This window comes from Schistocerca serialis, chromosome 1 (genome assembly GCF_023864345.2).
Source record: "Schistocerca serialis cubense isolate TAMUIC-IGC-003099 chromosome 1, iqSchSeri2.2, whole genome shotgun sequence".
NCBI lineage: Eukaryota > Metazoa > Arthropoda > Insecta > Orthoptera > Acrididae > Schistocerca > Schistocerca serialis.
In genome coordinates, this window is record NC_064638.1 from 204,573,106 (window position 1) to 204,598,298 (window position 25,193).

At 39.3% G+C, this 25,193-nt stretch overlaps 2 protein-coding genes across 2 annotated transcripts in view; one reads left to right on the top strand and one right to left on the bottom strand.

Moving 5' to 3' along the window:
* Positions 1-1,578: 1,578 nt before the first annotated feature.
* On the bottom strand, positions 1,579-2,634 carry LOC126465622 (UDP-N-acetylglucosamine transferase subunit ALG14 homolog). Its single transcript, XM_050096318.1, has one exon. It carries the CDS (start codon positions 2,463-2,465, stop codon positions 1,800-1,802), a length of 666 nt encoding a protein of 221 aa, XP_049952275.1. The 5' UTR covers positions 2,466-2,634; the 3' UTR covers positions 1,579-1,799.
* Positions 2,635-2,830: 196 nt separating this feature from the next.
* Positions 2,831-25,193, top strand: part of LOC126465605 (protein TFG-like) — a 64,905-nt gene continuing 42,542 nt past the window's right edge. Inside the window, exons 1-2 of the mRNA XM_050096317.1 lie at positions 2,831-3,182; positions 11,608-11,749. Of these exons, the coding sequence (XP_049952274.1) occupies positions 3,105-3,182; positions 11,608-11,749 (220 nt within the window). The 5' untranslated portion in view covers positions 2,831-3,104. The remainder of the gene's footprint in view (positions 3,183-11,607; positions 11,750-25,193) is intronic.

Genomic DNA, 25,193 nt, shown 5'->3' on the forward strand with positions numbered 1-25,193 from the left:
CTCATACGACGAAAGGCCGAAATGTGAGACACTCCTTTTAGTCGCCTCATACGACAGGCAGGAATACCTCGGGCCTATTCCAACCCCCAGACCCTCAGGGGGGGTTATGATATTAGTAATCTGGTTTTAGCTGCAGTTTTGTGAAGTGTTTCTATAATTATCTTTGCATCTGTTTTGTCCTTAGAAATTACTGCAATATCATCAGCAAAAGTGATACATCTCACCTCAAATCTTCTTCTTTGTTCTCCTACATGGATTCCTTCAATGTTTCTCTCTAGTAGTTGTTTATCCCACTCCTTCATCACCTTGTCTAAGACCAGATTGAAGAGAATTGGTGAGAGCCCATCGCCCTGCCGAACACCTGTGTTAATTCTGATAGGTTCAATTTCTCCTAGAAATTTAATTTTTGAAGTTTTATCTGTGAGTGTCAGTTCGACTAATTATCAGGTGGTTTTGTTGATACCTGCTTCTTCCAGTGTTAGTGTTTATATTAAGGCAAAACCAAAAATCTTCTCTTTGATTCCTAAACTTTTTATTATATTTGCAAATCTACTGGACAAGTGTTGTGCAAAATGAAATGTCTACTTAATTATTGTAGTGTGTAAAAGGATTTGCTGGCTAGGCACCCAAAAGTAAAGCTCTATGGAAAACAGCCTTCACAATTATGATATCCTAAGTATACATGTATATAAAGTTGTATTAATATGTACTGTGTGATCTTGTACAATTCTATGTTACTATGTATTGTGTGACCTTGTATTATTTTCTTTGTAGTTTTTAATTAACATATTTGCATATTCTATTTCCTTGAAATGGTTTCCCATCAACTTACACGTACATTTGTGCAACATCCAAACAATATTTATTTTCTGCAGGTGGATAAATAAAAGAAATAGCTGTTTTGTTTGTTAGGGAACAAAAGTTGTACACCTGTAAACACAGAGCAAATGAACTGATCTGCTGCTGTATAATGTTAATGCCAGTGCCAATGCCAATGAGTCGTACATTATATTCATGTCTAAACGTAATGGATTGTCTTGTCGAAGATAGATTTTTCACTTGCACCTAATATAAATTCACAAAGCAATATAAGCTTGTTTTTCCCTCCCTTCCCCTAAAAAATGGGTTTCTCTTATTTGAGTGACCTTAATTATTATCTGTGAGGGTTAATCATAAAGATTTAGTTATCACCTCAGAAAAGGAAAGTTACACAATTACTTTTTGTTTGTTTGCAAGTAAATGTCATCTGCTGGGTACACTTTGCAGTCTTTGTGTCAGAGAAATTCAGTACATTGCTGGAGGAGCAAAACAAAATGATAAATCTTAGTGATAAAGTGAAGTAGGCCCTATTGTGGAATGATTGGTTTTCTTTACTTGATGAAAAACGACACTCCCACAATAAACGCTGCACTGTTGGATGTTACCGCAACTATGCATCATCGTATGACAAGGGTTAGGTGGCACAGACAGTCAACCAAGTGTGAATGATTACAGAATAGGGTCAATACTTGTTTCATTACATTTCTTCTAGTCACTCCATGTTTAAATGTGAGGTAATGTCAAAAGCACAGATCTTATGTATCAGATGTTTATTACATAACTTATTTGTTAGAAAATTGTTGACATGAGTCAATGTGATAAACAGTAAGTCTTGTCCAGGCATGGTACCTCACATATGTAACACACAGATCATTAATCTCCCAGCTAGTAACTGCACACAATAATGAAATTAATACCATTAATTAAAAAAGCTGATATGTAATGTTTTCTTTTAATTATGAGGCTTGAGAATACAACTCTTACACCAGTCTTCCAAAATATTTACTTCTTTTATATTTTTCGTGCAATTCTTTCCACTGGACAAAAAATTCGTCTACAACATAATACAATATTTTTCCAGAAAGAGATAAAGTATTCACTCTACACACACTTTCCACAAAAACTGTATAGGTATCACTTATAAACATGACGTTCATTAAAAAAGAAATTATGCATATGGGTATACATGTACCAGGTCCATTGCACAACAGTAATTTTGGCTTTAAGGCCCACATAATTGGAACGCATACACAGAAGGAATGTAAAGTTGTAAACACAGATGTAAAATACGACTGACTGACGCTCCTACTACGTGGTATCTTAACTATCTTGAATTCTGCTTCCTTCAGATCACGATTTAATTTATTTGCTAAAGCCTCTTCCATTGACAGTATCTTGGTTTCGCTAGAATTGTCTGAAGATGCCACGATGTAAATTCTGGGACTGTAGACACTTGGATTCAGGCATCGCATAAGTCTTAGTATTTCGGCTGTGTGGCCACCGGAGCCAATTACGATCGCCGTTTTAATCTTGTTGCTGCAGACATGCTTATTGTACTGTGTTCTCTTAATTAAAATGTTCACTATTACAAACAAAATTCTCCCAATCAAAAGTAAAAGTAGTGACAACAAAAGTATTACTAACATCCTGAACTCTGCACGTTCGTTAATTACCTGATACACTGCACACCACTTCTACAATACAGATGCATATTTTTATATTACGTTTACATATAATAAACGTAAACAAATCCAGCTATCGCAACAAAGATATTATATGGAAGACATAAATTATTCCACAGCAGCGATGCGAAAATTAGGATAAATCGCGCTGTACCTCTTGCTTAGACGATGCTCTCGATTGTAAAAACCTGTATTATTTGTAGGGGGAAAGATAACTGTTGGATTCTCTGCTTTTATTGTTCGTTGTTGTACTACTACACATCGATTAGAAGTGTACATCTTTAATGCCATGATTTGACGTCTGAGAACTTCAAAGACAAGTAGACAACAGACCGGTAACGTGGACGATGGTGGTGGGGCTGTGACAGTGTTAAGTGTAAACTAAACATTGTGTTAAATTCAGACATACATTCTACAACTTTCAGCCGTTATGTTCAGAAAAGTTATATTCTAGCAGCTATCATATTATATATCATAATTGCTAGTTAACATTCAGTTACGAGCTGGACGAGAAAGAGTAAAGTTAATTAAGTAAACAACTATCAAGTAAGATATTAATTATCGTGTATTATTTAGAATACTAAAATTGCGTGTAGCAGCAGAATGACTTCGTTCTCGAAAGGTGGTTCAGAAGACCAAACCTACACACATTTAGACCTTAGCGGGAAACTCATCATAAAGGTTTGTTACAACATAATCCTTTTCATTATACGTAGTTTTATTTTTGTTTAATACGACAACTGGAACTGTTTAGGTGTTCAGACAGCGTGGTTCTTTTAAGACACAATCTACCCACCATCATATAACTTGGATCCCATCTGATGTAAATACTTCAGCCAAAAGTGTTAACCTCGGAGAGAAAGTAAAAATTGATTGTGAAAAATTATACATTCGTAACTTTGGTGTCGGAGAGAAGTTAATGGTGAGCTATTGCTGGCTCATATTTAAAGTTTTCACATTGATTTTATATTGTTCCAGTTGTGGTAGCCATAATCTAGGTATTTAGAAAAGTCATAGTGATGTGAGAGCGATTTAATAAGTTTCCGTTTTACATAAATCAGATAGGTCTACGATGTGTAAACAGATTTCAGGGATTTGTAAACAGATGATATCATGTGAATATTTGATAGTTCTCTCTTATGCATATCAACATTTGCTCTCTGTAACCTCCCTAACAGGGTTTGGGTAGGCTACATTACATACTGCTAGGCCTATATCGCTTTATCTTTCCAGTCGTGAACTGTATGTAGAAAGAATGACTATTGGGTAGCCTCTGCATGAAATGGAAACGATTTTGTTACTACGTTATTGTATTTCATGAGATGTATGTGAGAGGAAATTAGTGTTAGGCCTACTTGACTCCTTCGGGACCCTGAACCTTCGGAATTTTAACAAGAAGCCTCTCTATGATGCACTGACTATGTCTGGTGTGTCCAGAATTGGATTTGTATGAATATCTCAATGGTGCTCGCTCCCAATGACGAAATAATCAGCTCCTCATTAACTCTCCTATAGCTTCCCTACCTTATACTACCAGTTCCAGATTGACGACCAACAACCAAGAACTGGTTGAACAATAGTTTCTTAAACTACCTCATTTAGCATACATATCATTACATTTCCTTAAGGGTTCTTTCATTGTATCTGTCTGGCATTTGCATTTTGTAAAACTAGTCTTTAGTGCTAATTTCCGAAGTTCAGTTGCCCAGGACATACTTTCCTATAAGTGTCATGCTTGTGACTATCCATTGATTGCCTACGGCGTAAACAGATTGAGTATTTCAGCATATTTACTCTTAGCAATTTCTTTGTCTTTAGCATCAGTGCCTGTCCTTAGCCCAAGCATCAGTCTTCTGCAGGTCTTACTGCATTTTACCACGAGTTTTTGGGGTAATGATTACTCTGTTTGCTAGGTAGCCATATGTAAATGGTCTTGTGGAACTCCTGACGCACATAGGGACAGTTGCATAGCACTTCCTTGGAGCATGTTATAAGCTATTTTCACATCTCATGACTTTTCTCCATATGCAAAATAGTGAATGCTGTTTGCTGAGACTCCTTCAGTCCAGTTAAAACTCGTTCAACTTCTGGAAAGTATTTTTACTCAGTGACAGCTTGGAATTGTATCAAAAGCCTTCCAGAAGTTAAATAATGTCAGGTTGATACCACTATTGCTGCTCTCTGAATCTTGTTGATGAATATAATGAACAGAATTTCACAAGTCACCATTGATAAATACAAACTATGAACAGAAGTCTGTTGCTAAGGCAGAATACTCAGTTTCTGGGTGTGTGAATTGATGAGAAATTGAATTGGAAGAAACACATTGACGATCTACTGAAATTGTTAGGTTCAGCTACTTATGCTATTGGGGTTACTGCAAATTTTGGCGATAAACATATCAGTAAATTAGCCTACTTAGCCAATTTTCATTCACTGCTTTCATATGGCATCATATTTTGGGGCAATTTGTCATTAAGAGAAAAAGTATTCTTTGCACAAAAGCATGTAATCAGAATAATAGCTGGAGCCTACCCAAGATCACCATGCAGACGTTTATTTGAGGAACACGGGATATTCATGGTACCTTCACAATACATATATTCATTTATGAAATTTGTCATTAATAACCCATCTCATTTCAAAAATAACATAGAAGTGTATAGCTACAAACCAGAAGAAAGGATGATCTTCACTATTCTTGATTAAACCTCACTTTGGCACAGAAAGGGGTGAATTATGCTGCCACAAAAGTTATTGGTCATTTTCCAAATAGTCTTAAATGTCTGAAAGATAGCCAACCAACATTTAAAAGCAAATCAAAAGAATTTCTGAATGACAACTCCTTCTACTCAATAGCTGAATTCTTAGATATGAAGTAGTAACTGAAAAAAAAGTGTAAGGAAAACTTATGTTAAAGTCACATGTTACACATCATTACGAAATGTTGTATTCATGATCTATGGAACAAGGATTAATGTATGTATGTAAATAGCGGAATCCCTGCTGATTTCCACGGAGAACATATTTGATCTCCTAATGGCAATAACGTGTAATTGTAAAACATTCCATTACTCTACAACAGAGTGGCACCAGCAGTCAAATGAATCTGTAATAGTATTGTGTGAAGTGTAGATAAAATGTAGGCATTTTCCTGTGAGAAAAATATGGCATATGCACTGCTTAGTTGTTATGTAGGTCTGTGTTTACACTACTGTTGCAGATGAAAAGTGCTGACTGCTTTGTTTGAGGGGTATAAATGGAAAGTTTCTAGAGAAAGAAAAATAACAAGCATGTTTGTTTGCACCCTCGGTATATTACCATATGTAACTGACACTGCAGTTCAGGTATCATCAAAACATAGAATATTCACACAGGAATTGCTCATGAAGTGTAGCGTATCCAAAATTGTTGCTGACTAATTTGTTGTTGAGGTGGTTGTCATCTTTGGATACTGATGTGAAGATCTTGGATTCAGTTCCAGATTGGAATTATCTCCGGGAATGTTATGAAAAGAATAGTTGCTACTCACCATATATCTACATCTATGCTCTGCAAACCACTGTTAAGGTGCACGTCACATTGTACCGTTATTAGGGTTTCTTTCTGTTCCATTCATATATGGAGCGCAGGAGGAATGATCATTTCAGTGCCTCTGTGCAGGCAGCAATAATTTCAATCTTATCCTCATGATCCCTATGTGAGGAATACGCAGGGGGTTGTAGTGTATTCCTAGAGTCGTCATTTAAAGCTGGTTCTTGAAACTTTGTTAGTAGACATTCTCAGGATAGTCTTGCATTTCTATTCCTGCAATATCTCTGTGACACTCTCCCAGGGATTAAACAAACTGTGACCATTCATACTGCCCTTCTCTGTATATCCCCTGTTAGTCCTATCTGGTACGGGTCCCACATTTCCACATACTTGAGCAATATTTTAGAACTGGGTGCATGAGTGATTCGTTAAGCAATCTCGTTTGCAGACTTGTTTCCACTTCCCCAATATTCTGCCAATACAATGAAATCTACCGCCTATTTTTCCCGCAGTTGAATCTATGTGATCATTTCATTTTACATCCCTACATCCCTACAAAGTGTTAGACCCAGGTATTTGTGTGAGATGGCTGATTCCAAGAGTGACTTATTGATATTATAATCATAGGATAGGCCTACTATGTTTTTTCGTTTTGTGGAGTGCAAAATTTTTCATTTCTGAACATTTAGAATAAGTTGCCAATCTCTGCACCTTGTTGAAATCTTATCAATAACTGACTGAATATTTATGCAGTTTCTTTGACAGTACTTTGTTATACACAACTACATCTTCTGCAAAAAGCCTGATTTTACTATTAGGCTAATATTGTGTGCAAGGCTATTAATGTACAATATGACCAGAAAAGGTCTCAACACACTACCCCAGAGCACATCTGAAGTTACTTCTACATGTGATGATGGCTCTCCATCCAAGATAACATGCTGTGTCCTCCCTGCCAAAAAGTGCTCAGTCTAGTCACAAATTTCACTTGATATCCCATATGATTGTACTTTTGACAACAAGCGTTGGTGTGGTACTGAGTCAAATGCTTTTTGGAAATCAAGAAATTCTGCACCTACCTGGTTGCCTTGATCCAAAGCTTTCAGTATATCACATGAGAAAAGTGCGAATTGGGTTTCACATTATCAATGTTTCCGAAATCTATGCTGGTTGACATTGAGGTGGTCATTCTGTTCAAGACACCTCAGCTTAGAATGTGTGCTAAGATTCTACAACAAATCATTGGCAAGGATATTGGACAGTGGTTTTATGGATCACTTCTACTACCCTTCTTGTAGACAGGTGTGACTTGTGCGTTTTTCCAAGAACTGGGTGTAGTTTTCTGTTCAAAGGACCTATGAGAGATTGTAGATAGAAGAGGTAGAAGAGGGGCTAACTGAGCCACAAATTGAGTATAGAATCTGACAGGGATTCCATCAGGGCCAGGAGCTTTGTTCAGATTTAATTATTTCAGCTGTTTCTCAACACCTCTGACATTAATACTTATTTCATTAATCTTTTCAGTGGTACGAGAATTAAATTGAGGCAATTCTCCTGGGTTTTCCGTTGTAAAGGTACATTTCAAAATGGAGTCAAGCATTTCAGCTTTTGCTTTGGTACCCTCAATTTCAGTTCCTGTCTCATTCGCTAGTGACTGGACACTAACTATGGTGCCAGTAACAGTATTTATATACAGCCAGAATTTATTTGGGCTCTGTGAAAGATCATTGACACCATTCTGCTAGAGTTAGTCACTGAAGGCATCAAGCATTGGTGTCTTGATGGCCAAACATGTTTCATTCAGCATCTCTCTATCTATATATAGCCCTGTACTTTTACACCTGTTACACAGTACTATCCGTTTCTTTAGGAGTTTCTTTACAGTGACTGCATACCATGGAGGCTCTCTCCCATTATGAACTGTTCTACTGGGTAACTATCTATCCAGTGCATGGTCAACTATTATTTTAAACAAGAGCCAGAGCTCCTCTATATGCTCCTGACTTGTGCTGAAAATTTCAAGTTCCTCATTGAGATATGAGACAGCTGATTTTTTATCTTGTTTACTGAACATATATATCTTTCTGCTTGTTTTAGTTGTCCTTCGTACTTTGGTAATCATTGCTGCCAGAACCATATCATGTTCACTGATACCAGTTTCGATGTGGACATCCTCAAAGAGGTCAGGTCTGTTTGTTGCCAGTAGATCCAATATATTTCGGTGATGAGAGGGGTTTTTAGGTAGTTTTCAGAGAAGGCTTTTAGTAAAGTTTCACAGGATGTCTTATCACACCCACCACTAACAAAACTAATTTTCCCAATTAATTGTTGGATGATTAAAGTCTCCACCGATGATTGCAGTATGATTGGGGAACTTATGTGCAAGTGAACTGAAGTTTTTTCTAAAGTTTTCAGTTACATCGAAGATGAGTCTCATTGGCAATAGAAGGATCCAATTATCAATTTATGCCCACCCCAGATACTAAGTACTGCCCAAACAATCTCACATGCAGCTTCAGTTTCTACCTCAGTGGATAGGCACAGCAAAAAGATTGTACAACGCACACTCACGCTAATGCAACTCACACACATATGACTGCAGTCTCTGGCTGTTGGTGCCCTTAACAGCCATAGACTGTGTGTGTGTGTGTGTGTGTGTGTGTGTGTGTGTGTGTGTGTGTGTGTGTGTGTGTGTGCGTGCGTGCGTAAGCGCGCGCGCGCACGCGTGTGTGCGTGCGTGCGTAAGCGCGCGCGCGCACGCGCTCGCGTGTGCACTTGTGTAAGTTCTGTCTCCAACAAAGGCCTTGTTAGCCGAAAGCTCATTTTCTGACATTCTGTTTGTTGTGCCTATCTGTGGCACAGCATCTCCACTATATGTTGAGTAGCAACTGTCCTTTTCGTAATATTATTACATTTCATCCTGGATTTTTCATTGTTAAACAGTGAATGTGACAAGCAAGCCTTCGAAGTGCAAGCTATCAGAAGGCTCGCTCCAGACTGGGAGCTACGTGGCAGTTATTTATTCAAAGTTAATTTCATGAGAAAACTTGTAACTTGAGCAGTAAGCAGCATATCAGCATATGCCAAAAAGTTTTTCTTCCAGCCTTGACTGCACTAACACAATGAAAAACCTTGAGTACTGATTTCAATATGTTATGACCATCAACAATTGCTGTGTTAGTACTGAAACTGGTATCTAAGTGTGTGCATAAATGATAAAGACGGATAAAAGGAATGCCTTTTTATTTTCAAGAAGTATGATTTCTATTTTCGGCCAGTATGAGCAAATGAACATGTACAGATATGCTAAGATCTATTGCCTCAGAAACACTATGCCTGAATTATTGTGAAGAGGTCTTCCATACACTGGAGTTGATTCCATTATGTACTACATTTTGTCTGCTTAGCAAAGATACAACTCTTTGTTGAGATTCTATCCTGTTACACTAACCATGTTAGCATAAAGCTTCAGTGAAATGAGGTTAAAAGGGTCAGTAGTATAGCTTCATTTGTAATCGATGTTTCAGATGAGACCAAATAATACAGGTACAACACCCAAATTTTTATCTTGCTTTGTGCCCAAAATACCAAATTTCCTCAAACTGAATTTTAAAAAACACTGTTTACGTTAGGGCCTACATTTATATTTTGTACTGTGGTTTATTCGGGAAAAAAAAAAATTCAGTACTTCTCCCGATACTTGCTCGGATATAGATATTATCGTACAATTTACATGTCACGTGGAACTATTGGTAGAATTCTGGGCTCAAGACTGTGTGGTAGTGCTAATACCTTAAAATGACAGAAAATTTTTGTTTGCCAGCCATGAACAATCCATCTGGTGTGTGTGTGTCTATATATATATATATATATATATATATATATATATATATATATATATATATATATATATATATATATATATATATAAAAAAACAAAGATGAGGTGACTTACCGAACAAAAGCGCTGGCAGGTCGATAGACACACAAACAAACACAAACATACACACTAAATTCAAGCTTTCGCAACACACTGTTGCCTCATCAGGAAAGAGGGAAGGAGAGGGGAAGACGAAAGGAAGTGGGTTTTAAGGGAGAGGGTAAGGAGTCATTCCAATCTCGGGAGCGGAAAGACTTACCTTTGGGGGAAAAAAGGACAGGTATACACTCGCACACACGCACATATCCATCCACACATACAGACACAAGCAGACATATCTGTGTCTGCTTGTGTCTGTATGTGTGGATGGATATGTGCGTGTGTGCGAGTGTATACCTGTCCTTTTTTCCCCCAAAGGTAAGTCTTTCCGCTCCCGGGATTGGAATGACTCCTTACCCTCTCCCTTAAAACCCACTTCCTTTCGTCTTCCCCTCTCCTTCCCTCTTTCCTGATGAGGCAACAGTGTGTTGCGAAAGCTTGAATTTAGTGTGTATGTTTGTGTTTGTTTGTGTGTCTATCGACCTGCCAGCGCTTTCGTTCGGTAAGTCACCTCATCTTTGTTTTTTTATATATATATATATAAAGCAACTTTTATGAGAATGAAAAGTATCAGTGTCTAACAGTAACTGATTTACAGGACGTCTACTGTAACGACAAACAATGTGTGAGCTATGTGTTATATTTTTTTGTTTTTACTTTTGTTAATCACTTGGTTATCTCAGATGCTACTTACTTTTAGTTGCAGACAACGGTTGTTAAGTATAGTAATGTAAGTATTGTGATGTATTTTCATCACATAATTTGTTTCTTCTTATAGTGTCTTTGTTATGCTACAGTGCATCTGACACATGCTGCAAAACTACTTAGACAAGTGGTAGCAAACTCAGCAATATCCATTAACAGGGAGCTTGTGAATACCTCTGGTGCAGCACCACATAGCAGTTGCTACCAAGGCATTACTGCATACTCTCTCATAGACATGGAGATCACATAGTGTTGTTTATTCGCAGTTGGTGCACTGGTATGAAGTTATCCACACTAAAGGATTCAGTCATTCTCTCATTTTGATTTTCCATTTTTTAAATCTGCACTGTGAGATAATTGTTATTGTAGAAAAAAACTGGGTCAGCTAGTTGTCTTGACAGAAAGGGATCTGGTTGCCCAGCGTGTTGGTGAGGTGTCTGGGTGACTGCTGCGCTTCATCATGAAACTGAAGCATAAAGGTAAACACTGCATCATAGGGTACTAGTGTCTTTAAAGGTGCATAATGAGCTTCAGGGCCTCTTCCTGTACATATTGAAGCTGGCATATGTAAAAGTTAGTGGATTCCGTCATTGTGTGTGCCAGTACTCAAGCACTGGCCTATGGAGTACTAAGTGTTAATACAGACGGACATTGTACTCTTGCATGCTCAGCTGTTTTGCCAGTCGCTTTGTTGTTCTGATCCAGATATAATATTTACTCTTCAAAATCCTCTTCAAAAGAATCTGATCTGAAGGGAAAAAAAGTAATAGGCACGTATGCTACAGCAAAGATTTTACATTTAAAAATTGTTATATTCATATGCAGAGGACTAAGTGACACTGTCATTGAACTCTTTATTAATAAATAGTCTCCTCCTCCTATTTACAGGCTCAACTTGGAGATGATGTACGTAGAATTCCTATTCATAATGAAGCTATAACATATGATGAACTTGTACTGATGATGCAGAGAGTATTCAGAGGCAAATTGAGCAGTTCTGATGAAATTTTACTTAAATACAAGGATGAAGGTTAGTATCCTTCAGTTTGCTTTCTTTTTTTAAAATGTAGTGTTAGATAAAGAGGAATATCCAATATTGTTGGCCTTAACCAGTGATGTAGGAACGGTGACAGATGTTATAAACAAAATGAAGAATACAATGTGATATCAGTGGCAATTTTTCCAAAACAGGCTAAGTTACAGACAGATCTGGCACCTCACTGATGTATTTTGCTTTCACATTAATTCACTTCACCAAATAACAACCAAACTGTGAAAATACACACCAAAAAGTGATGTCACAGCAGTCATTAACTTTGCATGACTCGCCAGTGCTACTCAGAAAAGTGTTAGCATTATTGAATATTCCTCTTGACTCATAGTATGTAAAATTTAGTAGAAAAATATTATATTTCTTGTTATAGCATGGTAAAAAAATTCTTAAAGGACAAATCTCTCTAAATTTATGCCTTTTAAGAGGGTGATAAGGTGTGGTCATAGTTATCTGAAATGTTATGGTGGATCCAGTAACCAAAATTACATCTGAACTCAATGGAATTTTTTTTGTATATTCTTTTTCTTTTACATCTATTGTTTGTAAGGGAATTGAGTGTATTAGCTGGAATGCATTTTTTCACTTATATTCTGTGTTCATGTTAAATATATGCTATCCATATTGGAATTAAAATCTTGGTTTCCTGGAAGACACTGTATAAATTACAATACATGAAGTAGCTAAAAGTATCAGAACAGGTTTCAAATTAGTGTCCGTAAAGCTTTTAACCTTGACGACCATGTAAAGATTAGATTCCTAGTTTAGGGACTTATAGTCTTCGCTATTAAATTGTGATTCTCATAATGCTGTCAAAGTGATTGAGATAAACCACTCATTGAAATCTATGTTCACCGTAACTAAGATTTCACATTCATATTTGTTGACTCTGAACCTATGTATTAGTTTCCAAGATGGCCTAGTCCTCAGGCTTCATTATATATCAGTCTGTCACCGCAACCTACATCAGAAAAATTATACACTACTAGAAAAATATTAGAACACCTGCCTGGAAGGATGACATTGATTTTGATCCGATGATGGCATATGCCACCTGAGGGATAGTAAATGTACTGATAATGGTTTCATTGTTTTTCACCAACATATAGCATAGTGGCATAGCTACCAGAGCACCATCTGTGTCTACCCTTTAGTAGGAAAAGATCACAGCCAGAAGGGTCAGTGTGGTGCAAATGTGTGAAGCAAGCAGGCAGCTATACCATGGAGATGTATTCGTGCTTCCTACAGTCAACTGAGTGAGTTTGAAAGGGGTCCAGTTGTGGCTTGGAGAACTGCCACACAAGTAGGACGTTAAGGTCAGTTGTGCAACGGTGCTGGTATCAGTGGTCAGGAACTGTCGCTATCCGATTATTAGAGCGGGAAAAAGGGCAAGCACACCTGTAGCCTGTCTTTCACTCATATCACAGCATCGACGTGCCCGGCTCAACTGGTGCCACCAGACGATCAATTGGGAGATGGAATGGCATGCTGTGATCTTCAGCGATGGTGGTCGTTCGTGCATATGATGTAGTGTGCTTTCATGCAAAGCATACTGGCCCCACCCCAGGTCTTATGGTCCTGGGTGCAATAAGCTATAACTCTCGTTCACCTTTGGTGTTTCTAGACAGGGCACTAACCAGCACACAAAATGTTGTTAGCCTCTTTTGCTGTTACCGTAGCACGAAGATATTTTGTTCCAGCAGGATAATGCTTGCTCACACACTGCCTGTGGAACTCAATGTGCTCTGCAAGACATGCAGCAACTTCCCTGGCCAGCATGACCTCCAAGCTTGACTCCAATCGAGCATGTGTGGGACATAATGGGATGAGAAATGTCTCGTTCGACTCATCAGCCAAAAACTGTTTCAGAACTATGTAAATGGGCCAAGCATGCATTGCACAACAAATCCCAAGACACTATTCACCATCTATACAATAGAAAGGATGCTGGAGACAGCACCTGCGTGTCCACTCATGGAGGCTACACCACATACTAATATGGGTGTTTCAATGTGAGTTGATACCTGGTATCTCAGAACTGCTTGTGTTAATGATCGGTAAATTAATGATTTCATTTACCCCATATGCACTGTTACAGCAACAAATCTTGAGTGAATTGGAAACTTCTAAAATAGCCCTCCCCCCCCCCCCCCCCCACCCTCTCTTCCCCTTCCCTGCGTAAAATGAATAGTTTTAGTGTTCTGAACTAGCCCTGTTTGCACATATCTGTAATTGTGCTCTGCAACTCTATTATTCATGGGTCAAAGCTGATATTAGATATCAGTAGGTTCAATACAACCTGAGAAAGTCCCCAACCATAGTACCCCGTTTTCTTGTAGGGATTTGCAGTTAAAATGTACTTAGTTGTATGATGTCATAGTCGACATAGTGGATATATGTAGTGCATATTAATACAGGGCTATTACAAATGATTGAAGCGATTTCATAAATTCACTGTAGCTCCATTCATTGACATATGGTCACGACACACTACAGATACATAGAAAAACTCGTAAAGTTCTGTTCGGCTGAAGCTGCACTTCAGGTTTCTGCCACCAGAGCGCTCGAGAGCGCAGTGAGACAAAATGGCGACAGGAGCTGAGAAAGCGTATGTCTTGCTTGAAATGCACTCACATCACTCAGTCATAACAGTGCAACGACACTTCAGGACGAAGTTCAACAAAGATCCACCAACTGCTAACTCCATTCGGCGATGGTATGCGCAGTTTAAAGCTTCTGGATGCCTCTGTAAGGGGAAATCAACGGGTCGGCCTGCAGTGAGCGAAGAAACGGTTGAACGCGTGCGGGCAAGTTTCACGCGTAGCCCACGGAAGTCGACGAATAAAGCAAGCAGGGAGCTAAACGTACCACAGCCGACGGTTTGGAAAATCTTACGGAAAAGGCTAAAGCAGAAGCCTTACCGTTTACAATTGCTACAAGCCCTGACACCCAATGACAAAGTCAAATGCTTTGAATTTTCGGCGCGGTTGCAACAGCTCATGGAAGAGGATGCGTTCAATGCGAAACTTGTTTTCAGTGATGAAGCAACATTTTTTCTTAATGGTGAAGTGAACAGACACAATGTGCAAATCTGGGTGGTAGAGAATCCTCACGCATTTGTGCAGCAAATTCGCAATTCATCAAAAGTTAATGTGTTTTGTGCAATCTCACGGTTTAAAGTTTACGGCCCCTTTTTCTTCTGCAAAAAAAACGTTACAGGACGTGTATCTGGACATGCTTGAAAATTGGCTCGTGCCACAACTGGAGACCGACAGCGCCGACTTCATCTTTCAACAGGATGGTGCTCCACCGCACTTCCATCATGATGTTCGGCATTTCTTAAACAGGAGATTGGAAAACCGATGGATTGGTCGTGGTGGAGATCATGATCAGCAATTCATGTCATGGCCTCCACGCTCTCCCAACTTAACCCCATGTGATTTCTTTCTGTGGGGTTATGTGAAAGATTCAGTGTTTAAACCTCCTCTACCAAGAAACGTGCCAGAACTGCGAGCTCGCATCAACGATGCTTTCGAAATTGATGGGGACATGCTGCGCCGAGTGTGGGAGGAACTTGATTATCGGCTTGATGTCTCCCGAATCACTAAAGGGGCACATATCGAACATTTGTGAATGCTTAAAAAAACTTTTTGAGTTTTTGGTTGTGTGCAAAAAATATCTCAAATAATAAAGTTATTGTAGAGCTGTGAAATCGCTTCAATCATATGTAATAACGCTGTAGTTGCCATTTTGATATCCATGTTGATCAAACCTAATGGATTGTATTGTATTTTTCATTACTTCTCTGTAGACCCTCAAATTTATTTTAGATAATAGAAGAGATGTATTGAGATTAAATTTAATGCACAAAATACTGCCTAGTGTTGCTCCCTCGTCACTGTTGTTGTTGTTGTTGCTATTGCTATTGCTATTGCGGTCTTACATCCCAGAGTCTGGTTTGATGCCGCTCTCCATTCTACTTAATCCTGCGCTACCCTCTTCATCTCTCTCTGAATAACTACCGCAACCTATATCCTTCTGAATCTGCTTAGTGTATTCATCTCTTGCTCTCCCTCTAAGATTTTTACCCTGCATGCTTCCCTCCATTACTAAATTGGTGATCGCTTGATGCCTCAGAACGTATCCTACCAACCGATTTCTTCTTCTAGTCAAGTTGTGCCACAAATTCCTCTTCTCCCCATTTATATTCAGTATGTCTTCATTAGTTACATGATCTGCACATATAATCTTCAGCATTCTTCTGTAGCACAACATTTTGAAAGCTTCTATTCTCTTTTGGTCTAAACTGTTTATTGCCCATGTTTCACTTCCATACATGGCTACACTCCATACAAATGCTTTTAGAAAAGATTTTCTGACACTTAAATATATACTTGACATAAACAAATTTATCTTCTTCAGAAACACTTTCCTTGCCATAGCCAGTCTACATTTTGTGTCCTGTCTACTTCAACCATATCAGTTATTTTGCTCCCCAAATAGCTGAACGCATCTACTACTTGAAGTGTCTCATTTCATAATCTAATACATTCAGTGTCACCTGATTTAATTCAACTACATTCCATTATCCTCATTTTGCTTTTGTTGATGTTCATCTTATATTCTCCTTTCAAGACACTGTCCATGCCATTGAACAGTTCCTCCAAGTCATTTGCTGTCTCTGACAGAATTATAGCGTCTCCAGCAAACCTCAAAGTTTTTATTGCTTCTCCATGGATTTAAATTCGTACTCCAAGTTTTTCTTTTGTTTCCTTTACTGCTTGCTCAATGTACAGATTGAATAACATTGGGGATAGGCTACAACCCTGTCACACTCCCTTCTCAACCACCGCTTCACTTTCATGACCCTCGACTCGTAGACTCGTATAACTGCAATCTGGTTTCTGTACAAATTGTAAATAGCCTTTCGTTCCCTCTATTTTAGCCCTGCCACCTTCAGAATTTGACAGAGTATTCCAGTTAACAATGTCAAAAGCTTTCTTTAAGCCTAGAAATGTAGGTTTGCCTTTCCTTAACCTAGCTTCTAAGATAAGTCGAAGGGCCAGTATTGCCTTGTGTGTTCCAATATTTCTCCGGAGTCCTAACTGATCTTCTCCGAGGTCAGCTTCTATGAGTTTTTCCATTCGTCTATAAAGAAATCGTGTTAGTATTTTGCAGCCGTGACTTACTAAACTGATGGTTCTGTAATATTTACACCTATCAACACCCGATTCCTTTGGAATTGGAATTATTGTACTCTTCTTGAAGTCTGAAGCTATTTTGCCTGTCTCATACATCTTGCTGAACAGATGAAGAGTTCTCCCATGGCTATCAGTAGTTTTAATGCAGTGTTGTCTACTCCCGGGGGCATGTTTTGACTTAGGTCTTTCAGTGGTCTGTCAAATTCTTCATGCACTATCATATCTCACATTTCATCTTCATTTACGCCCTCTTCCATTGCCATACTATCGCCCTCAAGTACATTGTGCACAGACCCTCTATATACTCCTTCCACCTTTCCGCTTTACCTTCTTTGCTTGAGATTGGTTTTCCATCTGATCTCTTGATATTCATACATGTGGTTCATATTCCCCCAAAGGTCTCTTTAATTTTCCTGTAGGCAGTATAAATCTTACTCCTAGTGATATATGCTTCTACATCCTTACCTTTGTCCTCTAGCCATCCCTGCTGAGCCATCTTGCACTTCCTGTTGATCTCATTTTCACCTGCTTAATTTACTGCATTTTTATATTTTCTCCTTTCATCAATTAAATTCAATATCTTTTCTGTTACCCAAGAATTTCTACTAGCCTTTGTCTTTGTACCTAATTGATACTCTGCTGCCTTCACTGTTTTATTCCTCATAGCTATCCATCCTTTTCTTACTGCATTTCTTTTCCCTGTTCTTGTCAGTCGTTCCCTAATGCTCTCTCTGAAACACTCTATGACCTTTGGTTCTTTAAAACAGTGGAAAATCCAGGGTGGAATGTAAAAATATTATGAAAAGGAAAGGTACTACTCACTATATAGCAGAGATGCTTAGTCACAGACACAACAAAAAAAAGAGACTCTCACAAATAAGCTTTTAGCCAGCAAAACTGTCATCAAAAATACAGTAGATCACACACACACACACACACACACACACACACACTCACTCACTCACTGAGACGCGATCCACACATGACGCACAGTCACGTGTGTTTCTTCTGTTTTAATCTATAGTTCATAATCAATAAATTGTGGTCAGATTTCACAATTGCCCCTGGAAATGTCTTACAATTTAAAACCTGGTTCCTAATTCTCTGTCCTACCATTGTAGAATCTATCTGAAATCTTCCAATGTCTCCAGGCCTATTCCACGTATACAACCTCAATTCATAAATCTTCAACCAAGTGTTAGCTATGATTAAGTTACGCTCTGTGCAACTGATGATGGGATTCTAAGGATGTAACATGCTGATGACATTCTGTTTGCAAATACCTTTGTGTGTTCACACTACTTCAACTGAGAATCAATATTCATTCCTAGACATTTTGCATTTGTTACACAGTCTATCCCCCCATGAACCATGGACCTTGCCGTTGGTGGGGAGGCTTGCGTGCCTCAGCGATACAGATAGCCGTACCGTAGGTGCAACCACAACGGGGGGGGGGGGGGGGGTGTATCTGTTGAGAGGCCAGACAAACGTGTGGTTCCTGAAGAGGGGCAGCAGCCTTTTCAGTAGTTGCAAGGGCAACAGTCAGGATGATTGACTGATCTGGCCTTGTAACATTAACCAAAACAGCCTTGCTGTGCTGGTACTGCGAACGGCTGAAAGCAAGGGGAAACTACAGCCGTAATTTTTCCCGAGGGCATGCAGCTTTACTGTATGATTACATGATGATGGCGTCCTCTTGGGTAAAATATTCCGGAGGTAAAATAGTCCCCCATTCGGATCTCCGGGCGGGGACTACTCAAGAGGATGTCGTTATCAGGAGAAAGAAAACTGGCGTTCTACGGATTGGAGCGTGGAATGTCAGATCCCTTAATCGGGCAGGTAGGTTAGAAAATTTAAAAAGGGAAATGGATAGGTTGAAGTTAGATATAGTGGGAATTAGTGAAGTTCGGTGGCAGGAGGAACAAGACTTCTGGTCAGGTGACTACAGGGTTATAAACACAAAATCAAATAGGGGTAATGCAGGAGTAGGTTTAATAATGAATAGGAAAATAGGAATGCGGGTAAGCTACTACAAACAGCATAGTGAACGCATTATTGTGGCCAAGATAGATACGAAGCCCACACCTACTACAGTAGTACAAGTTTATATGCCAACTAGCTCTGCAGATGACGAAGAAATTGAAGAAATGTATGATGAAATAAAAGAAATTATTCAGATTGTGAAGGGAGACGAAAATTTAATAGTCATGGATGACTGGAATTCGAGTGTAGGAAAAGGGAGAGAAGGAAACATAGTAGGTGAATATGGATTGGGGGACAGAAATGAAAGAGGAAGCCGCCTGGTAGAATTTTGCACAGAGCACAACATAATCATAACTAACACTTGGTTTAAGAATCATGAAAGAAGGTTGTATACATGGAAGAACCCTGGAGATACTAAAAGGTATCAGATAGATTATATAATGGTAAGACAGAGATTTAGGAACCAGGTTTTAAATTGTAAGACATTTCCAGGGGCAGATGTGGACTCTGACCACAATCTATTGGTTATGACCTGTAGATTAAAACTGAAGAAACTGCAAAAAGGTGGGAATTTAAGGAGATGGGACCTGGATAAACTAAAAGAACCAGAGGTTGTACAGAGATTCAGGGAGAGCATAAGGGAGCAATTGACAGGAATGGGGGAAATAAATACAGTAGAAGAAGAATGGGTAGCTTTGAGGGATGAAGTAGTGAAGGCAGCAGTGGATCAAGTAGGTAAAAAGGCGAGGGCTAGTAGAAATCCTTGGGTAACAGAAGAAATATTGAATTTAATTGATGAAAGGAGAAAATATAAAAATGCAGTAAGTGAAACAGGCAAAAAGGAATACAAACGTCTCAAAAATGAGATCGACAGGAAGTGCAAAATGGCTAAGCAGGGATGGCTAGAGGACAAATGTAAGGATGTAGAGGCCTATCTCACTAGGGGTAAGATAGATACCGCCTACAGGAAAATTAAAGAGACCTTTGGAGATAAGAGAACGACTTGTATGAATATCAAGAGCTCAGATGGAAATCCAGTTCTAAGCAAAGAAGGGAAAGCAGAAAGGTGGAAGGAGTATATAGAGGGTCTATACAAGGGCGATGTACTTGAGGACAATATTATGGAAATGGAAGAGGATGTAGATGAAGATGAAATGGGAGATATGATACTGCGTGAAGAGTTTGACAGAGCACTGAAAGACCTGAGTCGAAAGAAGGCCCCCGGAGTAGACAATATTCCATTGGAACTACTGACGGCCGTGGGAGAGCCAGTCCTGACAAAACTCTACCATCTGGTGAGCAAGATGTATGAAACAGGCGAAATACCCACAGACTTCAAGAAGAATATAATAACTCCAATCACAAAGAAAGCAGGTGTTGACAGATGTGAAAATTACCGAACTATCAGTTTAATAAGTCACAGCTGCAAAATACTAACATGAATTCTTTACAGACGAATGGAAAAACTAGTAGAAGCCAACCTCGGGGAAGATCAGTTTGGATTCCGTAGAAACACTGGAACACGTGAGGCAATACTGACCTTACGACTTATCTTAGAAGAAAGATTAAGGAAAGGCAAACCTACATTTCTAGCATTTGTAGACTTAGAGAAAGCTTTTGACAATGTTGACTGGAATACTCTCCTTCAAATTCTAAAGGTGGCAGGGGTAAAATACAGGGAGCGAAAGGCTATTTACAATTTGTACAGAAACCACATGGCAGTTATAAGAGTCGAGGGACATGAAAGGGAACGGTGGTTGGGAAGGGAGTAAGACAGGGTTGTAGCCTCTCCCCGATGTTGTTCAATCTGTATATTGAGCAAGCAGTAAAGGAAACAAAAGAAAAATTCGGAGTAGGTATTAAAATTCATGGAGTAGAAATAAAAACTTTGAGGTTCGCCGATGACATTGTAATTCTGTCAGAGACAGCAAAGGACTTGGAAGAGCAGTTGAATGGAATGGACAGTGTCTTGAAAGGAGGATATAAGATGAACATCAACAACAGCAAAACAAGGATAATGGAATGTAGTCTAATTAAGTCGGGTGATGCTGAGGGAATTAGATTAGGAAATGAGGCACTTAAAGTAGTAAAGGAGTTTTGCTATTTGGGGAGCAAAATAACTGATGATGGTCGAAGTAGAGAGGATATAAAATGTAGGCTGGCAATGGCAAGGAAAGCGTTTCTGAAGAAGAGAAATTTGTTAACATCCAGTATTGATTTAAGTGTCAGGAATTCATTTCTGAAAGTATTTGTATGGAGTGTAGCCATGTATGGAAGTGAAACATGGACAATAAATAGTTTGGACAAGAAGAGAATAGAAGCTTTTGAAATGTGGTGCTACAGAAGAATGCTGAAGATTAGATGGGTAGATCACATAACTAATGAGGAAGTATTGAATAGGATTGGGGAGAAGAGAAGTTTGTGGCACAACTTGACCAGAAGAAGGGATCGGTTGGTAGGACATTTTCTGAGGCATCAAGGGATCACCAATTTAGTATTGGAGGGGAGCGTGGAGGGTAAAAATCGTAGAGGGAGACCAAGAGATGAATACATTAAGCAGATTCAGAAGGATGTAGGTTGCAGTAGGTACTGGGAGATGAAAAAGCTTGCACAGGATAGAGTAGCATGGAGAGCTGCATCAAACCAGTCTCAGGACTGAAGACCACAACAACAACAAACACAGTCTATAGAGGTGCCATCTACATTTAACTTAACATTGTCATTTTTCGTCTTCAAATTGAAATTCATAGCACTAGTTTTCTTTATGTTCAGCATCAATTTATTGCTTATTGATCAACCATAAACTTCCTTGAGAGTTTCATTTGCTTTCTCTGCAAGGAGTTTTCTTGTTTTCTCAGTGACTATAATATTGCTGTCATGAATGAAGAGAATTTTTTCACCATGAGTACCACTACTGGGAAAGTCACGGATGTATATCAGACAAAGTATTGGTCCTAATATGCTATCTCACGGAACCCCTATATTAATGTATTTTGGTTCTGATCAGTGTTTTACTAAATGTTTAGATCTATTTGAAGTATGTGTTATCTCTACTCTTTGTACCCTATCTGTTAGGTATGATCGAAACCAGTCACTAGCAACCCCTCTTATTCCTATTGCTTCTAATTTATTTAATGGAATCTAGTGGTCAACTGTATCAAAGGCCTTAGAAAGATAAAAAAATATGTATGTGACACACTCATCTTTATCAAGAGCATCAAGTACAACTTTTGCGAATTCTACTATGGCTGACTCTGTATTTTTGCCACTTTGGAAGCCAAACTGTGATTCGCTTAAAGATTGTATTTATTCAGGTAATTTATTAATTTGTCTTTCATAATTGCTTCTATTATTTTTGAGAATGGCGACAGCAGGAAAATGGGCCGGTAATTTTCTATGTCTTCTGCATTACCTTTTTTAAGCAAAGGTACAACTCTTGCCTGTTTAAACTGCTCTGGAAATGTCCCTGATGTGAAGGATTCATTTATTATATTTGGTAAGGGGCCTTGTATAATCCCTTTGCATTGTTTTATTACACACATTGATACTTCATCTAAGCCAACTGACTTTTTAATTTTTGAAGTGTTATTGACTTCATTCTGTGTGATTGGAAGTAACATCATTGTATTTAGTGCAACATTATTTACAGGTGTTATATTTGTTTTGGGGAATTTTTGCTGTCACTTCTCTGCAGTACTTGAAAAATGCTTGTTTACATAGTTTGCTAAGTGTTGTGGATCATTTATTACCTTATCCCCCTCCCGTAGCAGTATGTTATTTGCATTATATATTATTTTGTTATTAAATGACTTTTTTGCAGCAATCAGCACTTTCCTATAGATCTTTTTGTATCTATGACAGAAATTTAAGAATTCTGGATCATTGCACATCTTTTTCATGGAACTGAGGTGTTTAAGTGTTTGGGAGGACTTCTTAATCCCTGCTGTTATCCATCTCTTTTTGTGAGATGTTGAAACAGATATGCATACTTTTGGAAATGCCTTTTCAAAGTTAAAATTAAATAATGTGGAGAGTTTAGAGAATTTCATATTCACATTGGTTTCTTTATACACTTCATCCCAGCTTTGGTTTGCTAGTTCTTTTGAAAAATCTTTTATTTCAATTTCTGATGGATGTCGTTTGTAGGCTTGTAGTTTAGGGAATGATTTGATGCCTGATTTTACTGTTGTTATTTGACAGAGATGGTCTGATAGTCTGAGATCTTTTACAGCTACATCTCATTTTTCCCTGTCCATATTTGTGGCCACATGGTCAATTACTGATGCAGTCATTGTAGTAACGCTTGTTGCCTGTTGACCATTAGGGACATGCCAAATCTTTGAAGGATATTTATGAAGTTGCTGCTGGATTCATTTATGATATTAGCGCTGATGTTAATGTCCCCACAGAATTATGTTGATCTTTGTACTTGAGACTTTATCTAGAACTTCTGTTAACTTTTTGAAAAAAGTTTCCACACTACTGCTGGGAGATTTATACACACACAAAATGATTAATTTCTTGGTGATATAAAGCCCTGTTAATTCAGTAGCTGATATTTCAGAGTGTTTGTCTTCACTTACTGTACTGATGTCATGTCTTGATTTGAACTGTGTTCCTTTTCTGATATAATTGCATGATCCTCCATCCCTTGAAGCAGTTCTGCAGTAGGAGTTTGCCCTTTCATATAATGATAATACTACATGTTGGATTTGTGTGTCTCTACACCAGTGCTCAGTAACACAAACTACTGTGCAGTTCAAAGATCGGAGCTCAACTTCTAATAGTTGTATTTTATTTTTTATTGATTGCATGTTTTGATGGAGGATTGTTAAGCCTGTGAAATGCCCCATGCCCCCCTGCGGGTTCGGGGCCAAGAATAGGCCCGCGGTATTCCTGCCTGTCGTAAGAGGCGACTAAAAGGAGTCTCAACTGTTTCGGCCTTTAATATGATGGCCCCCTAAGGGGTTTTACCACTACCTTTCCAAATTTTCCGTTAGTGCGTACCATTTGGGGAAGGATGCCTTACGTGGTGCATCTTAAATCCATCTTGCCCTACGATCTGGCACACCCGATATTGTCATGGAGTTGGATTTACATCGAGCTTCCGGCCACATCCGCTGCAGTGTGTTCCGGATAGCATACATTCCCTCCTTTGTGCACTTCCATCTTTGCCCTCGTGATGTACATGGATATTTCGACACCCGACGTCCAGCACGGTAGCCAGTCCGTTGTAGTGGGGTCGTCATGTACCATCTTGGTGGTAGCCCCCTGACTACACAGGGATCTCACTGCTGATGCCTGAGCTGCTACCTCCCCACGTATGCCGAGGAGTAGATGCGTACCCCTCTGGGGCATCGGGACTCCTGGCAAAGGCCATCCTGCCAGGTGGTCTTTGCTGTGGCTAGGTGGCGCCTGTGGGGAGAGCCCCTGGTCGGAGTGGGTGGCATCAGGGCGGATGACCCGCAATGAAGCGTGGTACATCATCTCTCGCTGGTGGGCCTCCACCAGCAGTCTCTAAGCAATTGAGGTCTAACCTCAATGGAAAGAAAATCGATCAGAGATTGTTTCCCTCCCTGGCCACTCCATGGGAGGAACATATGGCTAAAGAAGGCAGTGGAGATTATGCACCCCAATACCTCGTGTGTACGCGAGTTGATGGGGAATCGTTTATGTCGACCAAGCCCCAGTTTTTTGTGGAGCATTTAGAGGACAAGTTCGGTGAGGTGGAGGTCTTGTCCAAAATTCGCTCTGGGTCAGTTCTCATCAAAACAGCATCCTCTGCCCTGTCACGGAGGTTGCTCACTTGTGACAAGTTGGGGGATGTTTCCGTCACCATCACTTCCCATAAAAGTTTAAACATGGTCCAGTGTATTATATTCCACAGGGATCTTCTACTGCAGTCCAACGATGAACTACGCGCCAATCTAGAACGACGGGGTGTTCACTTCGTCCGGCGCGTCCATCGGGGTCTGAGGGATAATCAGGTAGCCACTGGTGCCTTCATCTTGGCCTTCGAAGGTGATGTTTTACCCGAAAAGGTCAAGGTGATGGTTTACTGCTGTGATGTGAAGCCATATATCCCTCCTCTGATGCGGTGTTTTAAATGCTGGAAGTTTGGGCACATGTCATCCCGCTGTACTTCCGGCATCACATGTCGAGATTGTGGACATCCTTCGCATCCCAATACTCCATGTGCTCCGCCTCCCATCTGTGTTAACTGCGGAGAACACCATTCC